This window comes from Lepus europaeus, chromosome 23 (genome assembly GCF_033115175.1).
Source record: "Lepus europaeus isolate LE1 chromosome 23, mLepTim1.pri, whole genome shotgun sequence".
Lineage (NCBI taxonomy): Eukaryota > Metazoa > Chordata > Mammalia > Lagomorpha > Leporidae > Lepus > Lepus europaeus.
The window spans coordinates 24,753,794-24,766,592 of NC_084849.1; the positions used below are offsets into that span (position 1 = coordinate 24,753,794).

A 12,799-nucleotide genomic window follows, 5' to 3' on the forward strand; every position below is an offset into this window, starting at 1 on the left:
AATTTCTTCACACCGCGCACTTTCCATCAATTTTGTGAACGCCCCGCCCCCATCCTCAAACTTTTTTTTTTTTCCATCCAAATAACACTATCTTTTGTCGGGAGGGACACGAAGAAGACCCCGGGGGCAGAGACGCCCGTCTTCTTCGTTTAGGGGGACCAAGAAGTCGGAAATGAGGTTCTCGGGCACGGATTTTTTTGGATGACGTTCCGTCCACAAGGCAGCCCGGCCCGAGAGCGGGAACTCCGCCGTCCGAGCCCAGAGGCGGCCGGAGCCACCGAGGCCGCACGCCCCGCCCCGCCCCGTCGCGAGCCCCGGATGAGGAAGTGGTACGGCCACCGAGACGACGCGGAGGCCCGGCGAGAGCGGCCCGGCGAGCGGGGGCGGGGAGGGGGCGGGGCCCCGAGGCGGAGCCACCTGCGCGGCGCGGGTTCTCAGGTGAGCGCTCGGTGGCCGGGGCGGGCCTGCCGGCTCCCGGTGCTCTGGGGGACGGAAGCCGAACGGGCCGTGGGGGCCGTAGGCTGGGCGGCTGGAGGGGGGGACCAGGCGAGGGTCCGACCCTGGGGACCCCGGTCTGAGGCAGGGAAGGGGTTCTGGAGCTGCGGGGTGAGTGGGGCTGCCCGCCGCGGATTGGGGGTGTCGGGGTATCTGATGGAGAGGGGGCGTTGGCCCCCGCGCCTCCCCCACGGCGCTGTGTGACCTTGGACGAGTCTCGCTCCCTCTCTGAGCGTCCACGGGCCTCAGGCTGTGGGACGGAGGCGGGAGGGTCCGCTGAGAGGTGGCGCGGATGCAGGTTCGGGATGGGAGCGCCTTCTCGCCGCCTCCGTGCCCGGGACAGGACCGCGACCCGTGAGCTCTGGCGGCACTGCCTCGGAGTCTCTGAGTGACCTTGGGCAGGTCCTTTGCTCGACGGGGCTCTCTCTCGATAATCACTCGTGATGGGTGTCCATGGAGCCCGGCTGATTGATGGTGTTCCATTCAGCTACAAGGCCTCCTGTTATAGGTATCACGGAGAAAATATCTTTCCCCGGGTCCGTAATCAGACCCTGGCCTGGGTTCCCCCTTAGTTCCTGATCTGTGGCTGTGTTATTTCTCCCTCCCTCCTTGTAGTTGGGGGAGTGGCTAACCGGCAAGGATTGGGGCTGTCAGCTGAGCAACGCCCCGCCCCCCCCCCCCCCCCCCGCCCACCAGGTGGAGGGGGGACCTAAAATCAAAAAGAGATTGCAAGGAGAAGTCTGACCTTCCAGCCTTTTGTTTTCGTTTCCATGGCAGGCAGACAAGATGACTTCTCTGCCCCGGGCTTGGAACAGCTAAAGGACCCGACACTGCAAGATGAGAACCACCAAAGTCTACAAACTGGTCATCCACAAGAAGGGCTTTGGGGGCAGTGGTCAGTATCGATCGGTTGGTCTTTGGGGCTCCCATGTGAGTTGGCTGAGGCTCGGGGGTGTCCGGTGCCTTGAATGGTAGGCACTGGCTCGTGTGACAGTTGAGGGTGGACAGGCAGCCTGTGTGGGTGAAGCAGCTACTGTTGTACCGCGAGGAGGGTGGGGCGACCCAAGAGCACAGGCCCCTTGGAAAAGCGTTTGCTTTGGGCTTCTAAGGGACACTGCGCACGTTGTCAGTTTACTGCCTTTCATTGGTTTAATTGTGCTGTTTATTACAAATGTACTGTGTACATGCAACTCCAGCCTGCCCTGGGTTGGCAGATGAGAGAAACTGAAACAGTCTTCCAGGTTTTGCACTGAGAGAGTGAGCCTGCATGTGCCAAGGGCAGGTTAAGATCAAAGCATGGGCCGGCGCCGCGGCTCACTAGGCTAATCCTCCGCCTTGCGGCGCCGGCACACCGGGTTCTAGTCCCGGTTGGGGCACCGATCCTGTCCCGGTTGCTCCTCTTCCAGGCCAGCTCTCTGCTGTGGCCAGGAAGTGCAGTGGAGGATGGCCCAAGTGCTTGGGCCCTGCACCCCATGGGAGATCAGGATAAGCCCCTGGCTCCTGCCATCGGATCAGCACGGTGCGCCGGCCACAGCATGCCAACCGCGGCGGCCATTGGAGGGTGAACCAACGGCAAAAGGAAGACCTCTCTCTGTGTCTCTCTCTCTCACTGTCCACTCTGCCTGTCAAAAAAAAAAAAAAAAAAAGATCAAAGCATGAACCTTTGCCTGGCTTCTGAGCATCGGAGGAGAGAGCAGGAAGCCCCGTGTCATCCTGTGCTGAACCAGAATCCAGTTGCTGGCTCTGCTCTGTCCCCTGTGGCCTCAGACAGCTCCTGGTTTACCTGATCTGCAAATTCAAGGGCAGTAGAATAGTTTCCTTTAGTATCTTGAGTACATGAATCTGCAGAATAGGAGGGCTCTTAGTATGATTTTTTTTTTTGTATGTAAGAGAATCATCTTCCTGTCAAAACCATTCTTTAAAAAGATTTATTATTTATTTGAAAGTCAGAGTTAGAGAGAGAAGGAGAGGCAAAGGGGGGGCGGGAAGTTGGTCTTCCATCCATGAGTTCACTCCCCAGTCAGCTGCAACGGCTGGAGCTGTGCCGATATGAAGCCAGGAGACAGGATCTTCTTTTGGGTCTCTTATGTAGGTGCAGGGGCCCAAACACTTGGGCCATCTTCTACTGTTTTCCTAGGCCATAGCAGAGAACTGGATTGGAAGTGGAACAGCCGGGACTTGAACTGGCGCCCATATGGGATGCAGGCACTGCAGGCGGTGGCTTTCCCGCTATGCTACAGTGCTGGCCCGTCTTCACCATTTTTACTTCAGAAATTGGATGAAGAGCACAAGTCTTTTAAATGTGTTTTTTGGTATGCATTTGCTCCTACAAGAGTATTTCAGAAAGTTTGTGGGAAAATGGAATTAAAAAGATTAAGTTTATTTTGGAACGGAAGACTCTAGAAATTCATGTATTTCTTTTCTTTCTTTAAAAATTTATTTATTTATTTGAAAGAGTTACACAGAGAGAGAAGGAGAGGCAGAGAGAGAGAGAGGGAGGTCTTCCATCCGCTGGTTCACTCCCCAGATGGCCACAATGGCCGGAGCTGTGCCGATCCAAAGCCAGGAGCTTCCTTCAAGTCTTCCCACATGGGTGCAGGGGCCATCCTCTACTGCTTTCCCCAGCCATAGCAGAGAGCTGGATCGGAAGTGGAGCAGCTGGGACTCGAACCGACGCCCATATGGGATGCCGGCACTGCAGGCAGCAGCTTGACCTGCTAAGCCACAGCGCCAGTCCCACATTTTTTTCATAATATATATGTTCCATAAATGTTTTTTTTTTAAATTAATTAATTAATTTATTTTTTTTGACAGGCAGAGTGGACAGTGAGAGAGAGATAGAGAGAAAGGTCTTCCTTTTGCCGTTGGTTCACCCTCCAATGCCCGCCGCGGCCGGCGTGCTGCGGCCAGCGCACCGCGTTGATCCGAAGCCAGGAGCCAGGTGCTGCTCCTGGTCTCCATGGGGTGCAGGGCCCAAGCACTTGGGCCATCCTCCACTGCACTCCCGGGCCACAGCAGAGAGCTGGCCTGGAAGAGGGGCAACCGGGACAGGATCGGTGCCCCGACCGGGACTAGAACCCGGTGTGCCGGTGCCGCAAGGCGGAGGAGTGAGCCGTGGCGCCGGCCTCCATAAATGTTTTGAAGATCACTCATATGCATGGATTTCAACATTTTTGTATCCCAATAAACTTATCTCTTAATTTTATTTTTTCCACAGACTTTTTGAATTACCCTTGTAAATTATGTAGGTTTCAGCCCCAGAGGGTTAGAATAGCCAAAAAGGGAAAACTATAGTTTCTATATCATAGGATATTGTGAAGCTTAAGAGAGATGATACATGAACAGCATTTTAGCAGAATGGAAAGCTTTGTACAATAAACGTAGTCATTATAATCACTGGAACAAAGATATATTTGAAAGGCAATTTCTGCTAGCACTCACAGTCTATCTTGAAACTACACTTTGCATGCTGTTGATGTTACCTAAACATCTGTAGAGGAGAATTGAAAACATCAGATAAATAACTTTTGGCAAAGAGAAAAAATACGAGGATACAGTATCCATACTATATACAATATGTACTCAAGGTGCACAAGTTCATGGTTTGACCTGAACAGGACCAAGGTGGTGAGGTGCTACAGGACTATAAATAAAAATGCAGCCAGTAGGTACTTAAGTAGGTGTGCAGCTGTGCCAGACAGAAAAGGAATGAATATGGCAAGGTCTCTAGAGCCCCAGGGGTTTCAGCCTAATGAGACAAACGTGCGAAAAAGGAAATAGTGAAACCAAGCCAAACGAAAATGTGCTCAGGGAGCTTAATTCAGACTGTGAAGTTGGGGAGGGGCTTCCCAGGCAGCTGTCAATGGAAGCATTATACCAAATAAAATTTAGGGTTCACCCAGGGCTTTGCTCTCCTAGGCTGAATATATACTGAGTCTGGTTCTGTCTGGATAGACATGTTTGTCATGGCGTTAGCATAATTAAGTATGTTGTCCTTTCCCCCAAATTAAAGCAGAATAGTTTTCATGGTTTCTGAAACCATGTTTTCATGGTTCTGAATTTGTAACATTTGAAAGGGTTCTCCCTACCTCTGGTAGGAGGACATGGTAGATAAACATATAAAACCATGTTTGTCTGACATGTTAAAGGTCTCTTTGGCCTTGAATGTGAACGGATACCTGAAACGCCCTAATCAGGGGCCACTCTGTCAATTCCAGGCCACTTTGCTGCAATGAGATACCTGAGGCGTAATTTTTATGACATGTGAAACCCGGGCCTGGTCACTTTGGGCAAGCTACTTTATCGCTCAGGTCATTTCCTCACTCCTGTTAGATCCAGAGACGTACTGTGAGGGTTCCATTAAGACTGTTTTAGGAAGTGCTCTGAATGTGGTATAAATATAAGGGACAGTGATGGATCGTGGGGCCCAGGCTGTTTTGTTCCTGGTAGGGGCCAGAGATGCAATATTTGAGGGGATGAGGGACTGTGCCAGAGGCCCTGATTCCCAGAGACCAGTGGCTGCTTTTTCCCCTGGGAGCAGTGGGCACAGACTCTGGAGACAAAGGTGTTCAAGCTGCTCACTGGCTTGGTGCTTCCGTGTGAATCCTGTGGTCATTCTTGAGGACCCTAAGTTCATAAAGAGAAGAGGTTCGTGTCTGAGGCCGGGCGGCCCCATGGGTGTGGCATCTGGTGAGGGTGGGCCGAGAGCATTGTAGAGGAAGGGTCTCCTGGAGAGAGCTGAGAAGCGGAAAGAGTGCAGCTGGGCCCGGTCGGGCTTTGTGACCAACTCTGTTGTGACAACTACCTGCTGAGGGCACATCCCTGATGGCCTAAGGACCTCCCGCCAGGCCTGCCTCCTGTACACCGTAACTGGATTAAGTGGCCACCCTCAAAGGCAGAGTGAGAACGACAAAGGTAGACACACACAGAGGCCAATCTTCTAGCCACTGGTTCACTCCCCACATGGCTGCAACAGCCAGGGCTGGGCCAGTCTGAAGCCAGGAGCCAGGAACACAACCCAGGTCTCCCGCATGGGGTGGCAAGGGCCCAAGTCCTTAGGCCATCCTCTGCTGCCTTCCCAGGCACTTTGGTAGTATGCTGATGCTACGGCTACTGCATAAGCAGAGCAGCTGAGACTCAGACAGGTACTCTGATACGGGCTGCCAGCGTTGTGAGTGTCAGCTTAACCCGCTGGGCTGCCATGCCAGCCCCAAGTCGCCACTGTCTTAGTACCATTGATTTGTGATTCTGGAGTTGAAAACATCCAAGTTCAGGGGCCGAGTCATACTGAAACCACAGCATTGTTTGAAACCTTGACTGGAAGTAGAGCCTCGTCTGTGGGTCAGGGTATTCATCCAATACCAACGAAACAGAGCCGTGAGGGCCCGTTTGAGAATGCACGCAGGGTGCCTGGCGCCCAGGTGAACGGACTTTCTGCTTGAGGTTTCTGGCTTGTCTTTCAGACGATGAGCTGGTTGTGAACCCCAAAGTGTTTCCTCACATCAAGCTTGGAGACATTGTGGAGATTGCTCACCCCAATGACGAATACAGGTGAGTGTCTCCCCAGGGCTAAGGGTACTGAGTGGCTGGCTACTTCTGAATGATACTTAGGCTAAGTGACCGCAAGGGTAGAATTACTCTTTGCCTTTGGATAAAAATACTCATGCCCTCTAGGATCTGAGCAATCAATAGGATTTTTAAAAAGATTTATTTGTTTTTTATTTGAAAGGCAGAGTCACAGAGAGAGTGAGAGAGAGAGAGAGAGAGATCTTCCATCCACTGGTTCACTCCCCAAATGGCCACAATGGCTGGAGCTGGGCCAGACCAAAGCCAGGAGGCAGGAGCTTCTTCTGGGTCTCCCAGAAGAGGAGGATGCAGGGGCCAAAGGACTTGGACCATCTTCTACTGCTTTCCCAGGCCATAGCAGGGAGCTTGACTGGAAATGGAGCAGCCAGGTCTACAACCGGCTTAACCCGCTTAACTCTTAGGTGGCGGCTTAACCTGCTATGCTACAATGCCTGCCCCTTGATCAATCAATTTTAAAAGTGGTCCATTCTGCCTGTTTTTCTTTGTAACGTTTGTTTACTTTCATTTTATTTAAAAGGCAGAGAGAGAGAGCATGAGAGTGGGCTTCCATCTACTGGTTCACTCCCTACATACCAACAGCAGTGAGGGCTAGGCCAGGGCAAAGCCAGGGGCCCAGAACTTTACCCAGATCTCCCACATGGCCACATGGGTGGCAGGGACTCCCACTTGAGCTGTCACTGCCGCCTCCCAGGATGCATTAGCAGAAAGCTAGCTTGGAAGCAGAGCAGCCAGGACATGAACCAGGCCCTCTGTTTTCAAAGTTGAGATAACAACTCTGGAAAATTCTGCGAACAGGTGTTGATGGCAGTGTGAGTTAAACTGCTGCTTGCGACACCATATCCCATCTCGGAATGCTGGTTTGAGTCCTGGCCCACTTGATTTCCAATCCAGCTTCCTGCTAATGCACCCTGGACAGCAACAGATGGAGGCTTCAGTGCCTGCCACCCACATGGGACTCCCGTACAGAGTTCTGGACTCCTGGCTTCAGTTTCGCCTCGCCCACTTATTGCCATCATGTGTGTGTGTTGGGGGGTAACCAGTGGATGGAGGTATCTCTCTCTCTCTCTCTGTCTCTCTTTCTCTCTCTTTGCCCTTCTGACTTTCTAGTAGTTGAAAATAAACAAACATTAACACACAATTTAAAAAGTGGAAAAGAAAATTCTGTAGCATTTACCCACGTCCCTTGGTACAAGGGTCTTTGTTTCTCAGGGAGCTTTCTTCCGTTGCTCGGCTACCAGATGCCCGGTGTCCAGAGGGATCTGTTTCCTTTTGTGGGGGTACAGAGAGCCCCAGGGTCACTGCTTGCCGCCTCCCAACTCCTTGTTACTTTCTTTTCCAGCCCTCTGCTTCTGCAGGTCAAGTCGCTTAAGGAGGATTTGCAGAAAGGTAAGAATTACGTCTCTCTTCTCTGAGAATTTTTTTTTTTTAAGTATATTTACTGTCTCAGAACTAGCCTTTGGATCAGAGTAAGTACCTGCCTTCTTATCACATTCTGCTCCCTCTTAAAAAGTTATCAGATTTAAAAACTGCCAAGCAATCTCATTTGTCAACCTCTTGAGTTCACTGAAGAAATGATCTTTATTTAGAATCAAAAGTTGATCTGCATATGTGATGCTCTTTACTTCAACTCCAAAAAAAAAAAAAAAAACAACTATTGGTAAAGTATATTTCTCTACACATTAACATATTAAATTTTTTCACAAGATTTTTCTTGAGTGGCTACTCTGGGTGAGGTGGGGGTGGGGAAGAAATCTATATTCATGGTTGCCTCCCACGTGTACAGGCACTGAGCTGGAAGCATTTTGTCATCTGTCTTTATCCTTCGAATGACTCTTGCACAAGTGAGCAAATTCAGGCTCAGGGAGACTAAGTGGAGCCAGAAGTGGCGATTCCACTGACTCATTATGGATACAAAGCCTTTCTTTGTTTTTGTTTTTAAAGATTTATTTATTTATTTGAAAGGCAGAGTTACAGAAAGGCAGAGGCAGAGAGAGAGAGAGAGAGAGAGAGAGAGGTCTTCCATTCGCTGGTTCACTCCCCAGATGGCCACAACTGCTGGAACTGGGCCAATCCGAAGCCAGGAGCTTCCTCCCAGTCTCCCATGTGGGTGCAGGGACCTAAGGACTTGGGTCGTCTTCCACTGCTTTCCCAGGCACATTAGCAGGGAGCTGGATTGGAAGTGGTGCAGCTGAGATATGGGATACTGGTATGGCAGGCGTGGCTTTACCCACTGTGCCACAGCACTGGTCCCTTCTTTTGGCTATCTAATGTTGCTTCTTCAATTGTTTATTTTCCTTCATGTCTCCCTGCCCTTCCCCCTCCTCTCTCACCACTTCCTCCTTTTTTTTTTTTTTTTTGCATAAAATATTTATTTGAGAGAGAGACAGAGCATCAAAGAGACAGAGAGACACAAAAACAGAGATATATGGGCAAAGAGAACTCCCATCCACCAAATGGGCACAGCAGCTGGGCTGGGCAAGTGGAAGCTGGGAGCTAGAATCCCAAGCCAGATCTCCTGCTTGGAGAGCAGGGACCCGACCATCACCTGCTGCCTCCCAGGGTGTGCGTTAGCAAGAAGCTGGAATCAGGAGTGGAGCCACAACTGAACTGAATTTCTTCTTTGTTTCAGAAACTATCAGTGTGGACCAGACTGTGACTCAAGTGTTCCGGCTAAGACCTTACCAAGACGTCTATGTGAATGTAGTAGACCCCAAGGTGTGTCTAGCATCCTTCCTGGGTGTTCCATCACTAAGGAAATAATGGGTTAGCAAAGTGTGGTGTTAGACTATTAGATGTGTGGTCAGCTATAGATCATTTAGAACAGGGTAATAGGTAAGTTGCATTTGAATCTCTCCCATCTCCTTTCTGAAGCTTCTCTTAGTAAGATTCTGGATATGAGACTATATGGAAACTTTCTATTCAAACACTAAAATTGCTTTAAGTATTCTCATTTTTCTTTAAGAGGTGATGCTATAATAGGTTAAAAAAACATTGTCCAGAGATACTATTATTATTATTATTTTTCATTATTTTTTGACAGGCAGAGTGGACAGTGAGAGAGAGAGACAGAGAGAAAGGTCTTCCTTTGCTGTTGGTTCACCCTCCAATGGCTGCCGCGGCCGGCGCACCGCGCTGATCCAAGGGCAGGAGCTAGGTGCTTATCCTGGTCTCCCGTGGGGTGCAGGGCCCAAGCACTTGGGCCATCCTCCACTGCACTCCCAGGCCACAGCAGAGAGCTGGACTGGAAGAAGGGCAACCGGGACAGAATCCGGCACCCCGACCGGGTCTAACACCTGGTGTGCCGGCACCGCAGGTGGAGGATTAGCCTATTGAGCCATGGTGCTGGCCGAGATATTATTATTTTAAAGATTTATTTGTTTATTTGAGAGAAGAGTTGCAGAAATAGGGAGAGACAGACAGAGGTCTTTCATCTGCTGGTTTACTCCCCAAACAGCTGCAACAGCCAAAGCTGAGGCAATCTGAAGCCAGGGGCCAGGAGCATTTTCAGGTCTCCTACTTGGGTGCAGGCGCCAAGCACTTGGGCCATCTTCCACTGCTTTCCCAGGCTATAAGCAGAGAGCTGGATTGGAAGAGGAGGAGCCGGGACATGAACCAGAGCCCATATGGGATGCTGGTGCCACAGGCTTATCCTACTATGCCACAGCACCAGCCCCATGCCCAAAGGTATTATTAACATTATATAGGGAAATAAAGCATATAATACAATGTCAGGAATGTGCAGAATTAAGACTAAAATACAGAATTAATAGTGTGATACCTTTTATGCACTAAATGGGATAGAACTGCTATAGGAGCTATTGTAGCCATCATCCATACTCCAAAGCTTTCCTTAGTAGAATAAAATTCCATTTGTTGGAATTCTGCTATTGAATGCTCGTCTAGTAGTTTTCTCTGTTGCAAAAGTTCTTTCCCCCCATAGTTAGTAGTATTATCTTATGACTATAAAGTGTGGCAAAATAATGCAGAAAGATAAATTTGATTATCTCTTTTAGGATGTGACCCTTGACCTAGTGGAATTAACTTTTAAGGATCAGTATATTGGCCGTGGGGATATGTGGCGACTAAAGAAAAGTTTGGTAAGATGTGGCTTTTGATTAAGTCTGTTACTTTTTCTATTATAGGACTAATTCTTGTTTATATTAGAGGTTTACATGATTTAGTAGGGCGAGAAGATTTATTTATTTGACAAGTAGGACAACATAAAGAGAGAGCGAGTGAGCGAGCGAGAGTTCTACCATCCACTGGTTTACTCTCCAAATGGCTGCTACAGCAAGGTCTAAGCCAGACTGGAGCCAGGAGCCAGGAGCTCCATCCTGGTCTCCCACATGTGTAGTTGAGGCCCGCATTTGCAGGGAGCTGGATCGGAAGTGGAGCAGTCAGATTTCAAACCGATGCTCCAGGATAGGATGCTGGCATTGCAAGCAACAGCTTAACCCACTGCATGTCAATGCTGGCTCCTGATTTCAGATTTTTAGTTGCTCTTCTTCGCTCCTCCCATCTCCTTATGGGCAGGTACTTATCATCTCTAGTGATGGCTCGGAGCTAGATAGCTAGAATGCAGGTCTTACATATTCCAGTTCAGACTGCTTTCTGGAATATCTTCCACCCTCTTTCCATATTGTTGTTTTTAAGACACATTGATGTATTTGAAAGGCAGAAATTGTCCATCTGTTGGTTCACTCTCCAAATGCCTTCAGCAGGCCAGGCAGACTCCAGGAGCCAGAAAATCCATCCAGGTTTCCTATACCCACATAGGGTGACAGGAAACCAAGTATTTTGGCCATCATCCACTGCCTCCTATGTATGTTAGCAGGAACGCTAGATCAGAAGTGCAGCATAGCTGGGACTCGAATCAGGCACTCTTAGCTGGAGTGCAGGCATCCCAAGCTGTGGCTTAACTCGCCGTACCACAACACCTGTGCCCCCAGTTTATATCTTTCTAATGAACATTTTCTGAAAACGATCAGTTTCTTCAGAATTGTGAGTTTTTGTATGTGACACAACAAACTATTCAGTAGAACTTGCATAGAGTCCTATGGATGTTGCGTAGAACATACATAGAGTGTAGAGTTTAAGAACAAAACTGTGCTTATTTTTTATTTGGTGAAGAATGTTTACATTTTCTAAAATGAGAGATAAAGTGAGAAGTAAGCTACTCTGTGAGTCTATAAATGAGTGTATCAATGTAGACACACATGTAAACACGTATGAAGATAAGTATGTTTGCGAAGCTGACCCCTCATCACCTGGTCTTCACTGCTGTCCGCACTTGCCAGACTCTCAACAACTTCCTGTTAGACCTGCCCCAGCAGGTTCCCTGTGAGGTAAGTCCATTACTCTCACGCTAATTAAACTTGGGGCTGTTAGAAGAGGTAGAAAGCTAGCCGCCCTTCGCTGGGACTTCCATGGCCTTGGTATATTGACTCTCTCCCTTCCCCACTTAGGTCAGCACCTGTGCCTATATCACCCAGAAGGTGGAATTTGCTGGCATCAGGTAGGTATTACATCTTTCTCTCTCTCTCTTTAATTTGTCACAGTGGCAGAGACAGAGACAGAGGTCTTCCGTCCACTGATTCATTCTCGCAAGTGTTCACCAAGCCAGGACTGGGCCAGGCCAAAGCCAGAAGCCAGGAATTCCATCCAGGTCTCCCACATGGGTAGTAGGAACCCATGTATTTGAGCCATCATCTGCTAATTCTCAGGTGTACTAGCAGGAAGCTGGACTGGAAGTGGATGCAGGACTCAATCCCAGGTACCCTATTATGGGACCTGGGCATCCCTAGCAGAGGCTTAACCCACTGTGCACAGTGTCTCCCCTGCCTCACTCTTCACTTACCAGCAAGTACATACGTATAGGATTTAGCACAGTGACTGCGCTACATAAAGTTCTTTTTTTTTTTTTTTTTAAGATTTATTTATTTATTTGAAAGAGTTACACAGAGACAGAAGCAGAGGCAGAGAGAAAGGGGTCTTCCATCTGCTGGTTCACTCCTCAGATGGCCTCAACAGCTGGAGCTGAGCTTCTCTGAAACCAGGAGCCAGGAGTTTCCTCTGAGTCTCCCACTTGGGTGCAGGAGCCCAAGGACTTGAGCCTTCTTCTACTGCTTTCCCAGGCCATAGCAGAGAGCTGGATAGGAAGTGGAGCAGCTGGGACTTGAACCAGCACCCGTATGGGATGCCAGCACTGCAGGACTACAATCTAGATGTCTGCCTCCCATAGAAGTCAGTGGTTCAGAAACCTGGATCTGTTCCTACAGTTCCAGTGATCTGTGGTTAGGGTGACACTGGGCAAGCCAGGTAAACTGAGTCTGTGCCTCCACAAAAGGAAGTGGTTGGTTTATTATCTTTGTCAAGGAAATATTTTTCTGAAGATAGTTTAGACTTTGTGGGCATGATCTCAGGTTTCTGCATATTCTCTCCCCTTCTCTTTGTGTTTGTGTATATGTTGATGTTTCAAATATTTACAAATGTAAAAATCATTCTTAGCTTTGAACTGTTCGAAAACAGGAGATGGCCCAGATTGGCCTGTAGAAACCCTCTCTGATCCCTTTCATTCTTGAATTCCTTGTTTCTCCATAAATGGCCTCATATGCCTGGCGCTGGATAGAGAAAAGAAAACCCAAACACAGTGTCAGTTTTAGGCTTTGAAAGTCTATCTTAATGTGTTGCTCATATGTTGTTAAATGTAAACCACAAA

General features: G+C 49.0%; 1 protein-coding gene across 5 annotated transcripts in view; it reads left to right on the forward strand.

Moving 5' to 3' along the window:
- The first annotated feature begins 392 nt into the window (after nucleotides 1–392).
- The window catches only part of DEPDC5 (DEP domain containing 5, GATOR1 subcomplex subunit), a 148,640-nt gene continuing 136,233 nt past the window's right edge, over nucleotides 393–12,799 (forward strand). For 3 of the 5 annotated variants that reach the window (XM_062182728.1, XM_062182727.1, XM_062182729.1), the window contains exons 1-7: nucleotides 982–1,003; nucleotides 1,273–1,390; nucleotides 5,958–6,045; nucleotides 7,421–7,467; nucleotides 8,711–8,796; nucleotides 10,095–10,178; nucleotides 11,547–11,596. In XM_062182728.1, the coding sequence (XP_062038712.1) occupies nucleotides 1,333–1,390; nucleotides 5,958–6,045; nucleotides 7,421–7,467; nucleotides 8,711–8,796; nucleotides 10,095–10,178; nucleotides 11,547–11,596 (413 nt within the window). In that variant the 5' untranslated portion in view covers nucleotides 982–1,003; nucleotides 1,273–1,332. Of the gene's footprint in view, nucleotides 439–534; nucleotides 607–981; nucleotides 1,004–1,272; nucleotides 1,391–5,957; nucleotides 6,046–7,420; nucleotides 7,468–8,710; nucleotides 8,797–10,094; nucleotides 10,179–11,546; nucleotides 11,597–12,799 lie in introns of those variants that run through there. The other 2 variants (XM_062182725.1, XM_062182726.1) reach the window with 2 other exon arrangements.